The sequence below is a fragment of the Sinocyclocheilus anshuiensis genome, unplaced genomic scaffold, assembly GCF_001515605.1.
Source record: "Sinocyclocheilus anshuiensis isolate Anshui unplaced genomic scaffold, SAMN03320099.WGS_v1.1 C32178761, whole genome shotgun sequence".
NCBI classification, from domain to species: domain Eukaryota; kingdom Metazoa; phylum Chordata; class Actinopteri; order Cypriniformes; family Cyprinidae; genus Sinocyclocheilus; species Sinocyclocheilus anshuiensis.
In genome coordinates, this window is record NW_015612310.1 from 1 (window position 1) to 749 (window position 749).

The following is a 749-nucleotide window of genomic DNA, read 5'->3' on the forward strand; positions in this document are numbered from 1 at the left end:
AGTTTGTTATTATGGTTTAACATTGTTTTTATTTAGTTTTCCTTAATGATAACAACACAGGGAGGTTATCAAGACAACATGACTAATATTCAGCTGATCATGTGATCTCAACACAGCGACTTCGATGAGATGTAAAAATAAAACAGCTTTTATTAGGCTACTGATAGTCTTCATCAAAAGTACTATTCATGTTTTAGGGGTACATCTTTTTTAAATAAGTAAAGTATAACTGAATGCACCTTTAATATGTCTGTTAATGAGCAAAATAGGTGCGGTGATGTGTAGTCACCTTAAACTCCAGCTCCATGGCTGTGACGGTCTCTCCAGGCGGTGGCTGGGTGAGCTTCTGGATGTGGGCGTAGAGGTTTCGGGCAGGGACCTCGGTGTTTCCACAGGTGGCGGCCTCCAGCAGGGCCTCGTGGATGAAGATGTACTGATCCTCCGTCTGCACCATGTAGTTCCTCTGGGCTCTCATGCATGTAACGTGGCCATAAATGTCTACCGTCTTCTCGTGCTTCATCCGCTCCAGCATGGCGTCAATAACTATGAAGCAGCCTGTGCGGCCCACTCCAGCACTGAGATAGACAAACTGGTTACACTACAAACATATACTGAATACATAAAATCCTATACTGAATGATCAATCAAATTAATTGGATTAAATATTGCGTAGTTGTATGGAGTATAATGCAATTATTCTGTTGAATATTCATTTGAAATACATTTTAAATCAATAATTATTTAAATAA

General features: G+C 39.8%; 1 protein-coding gene across 1 annotated transcript; it reads right to left on the minus strand.

The window, feature by feature from the left end:
• Positions 1-289: 289 nt before the first annotated feature.
• On the minus strand, positions 290-574 carry LOC107682415 (receptor-type tyrosine-protein phosphatase F-like; the record flags this gene model as incomplete). The annotated part of the gene is made up of 1 exon (XM_016478660.1): positions 290-574. A coding segment is annotated over exon 1 (243 nt), but the record flags the coding sequence as incomplete, so codon positions are not given.
• Between the last annotated feature and the right edge of the window lie 175 nt (positions 575-749).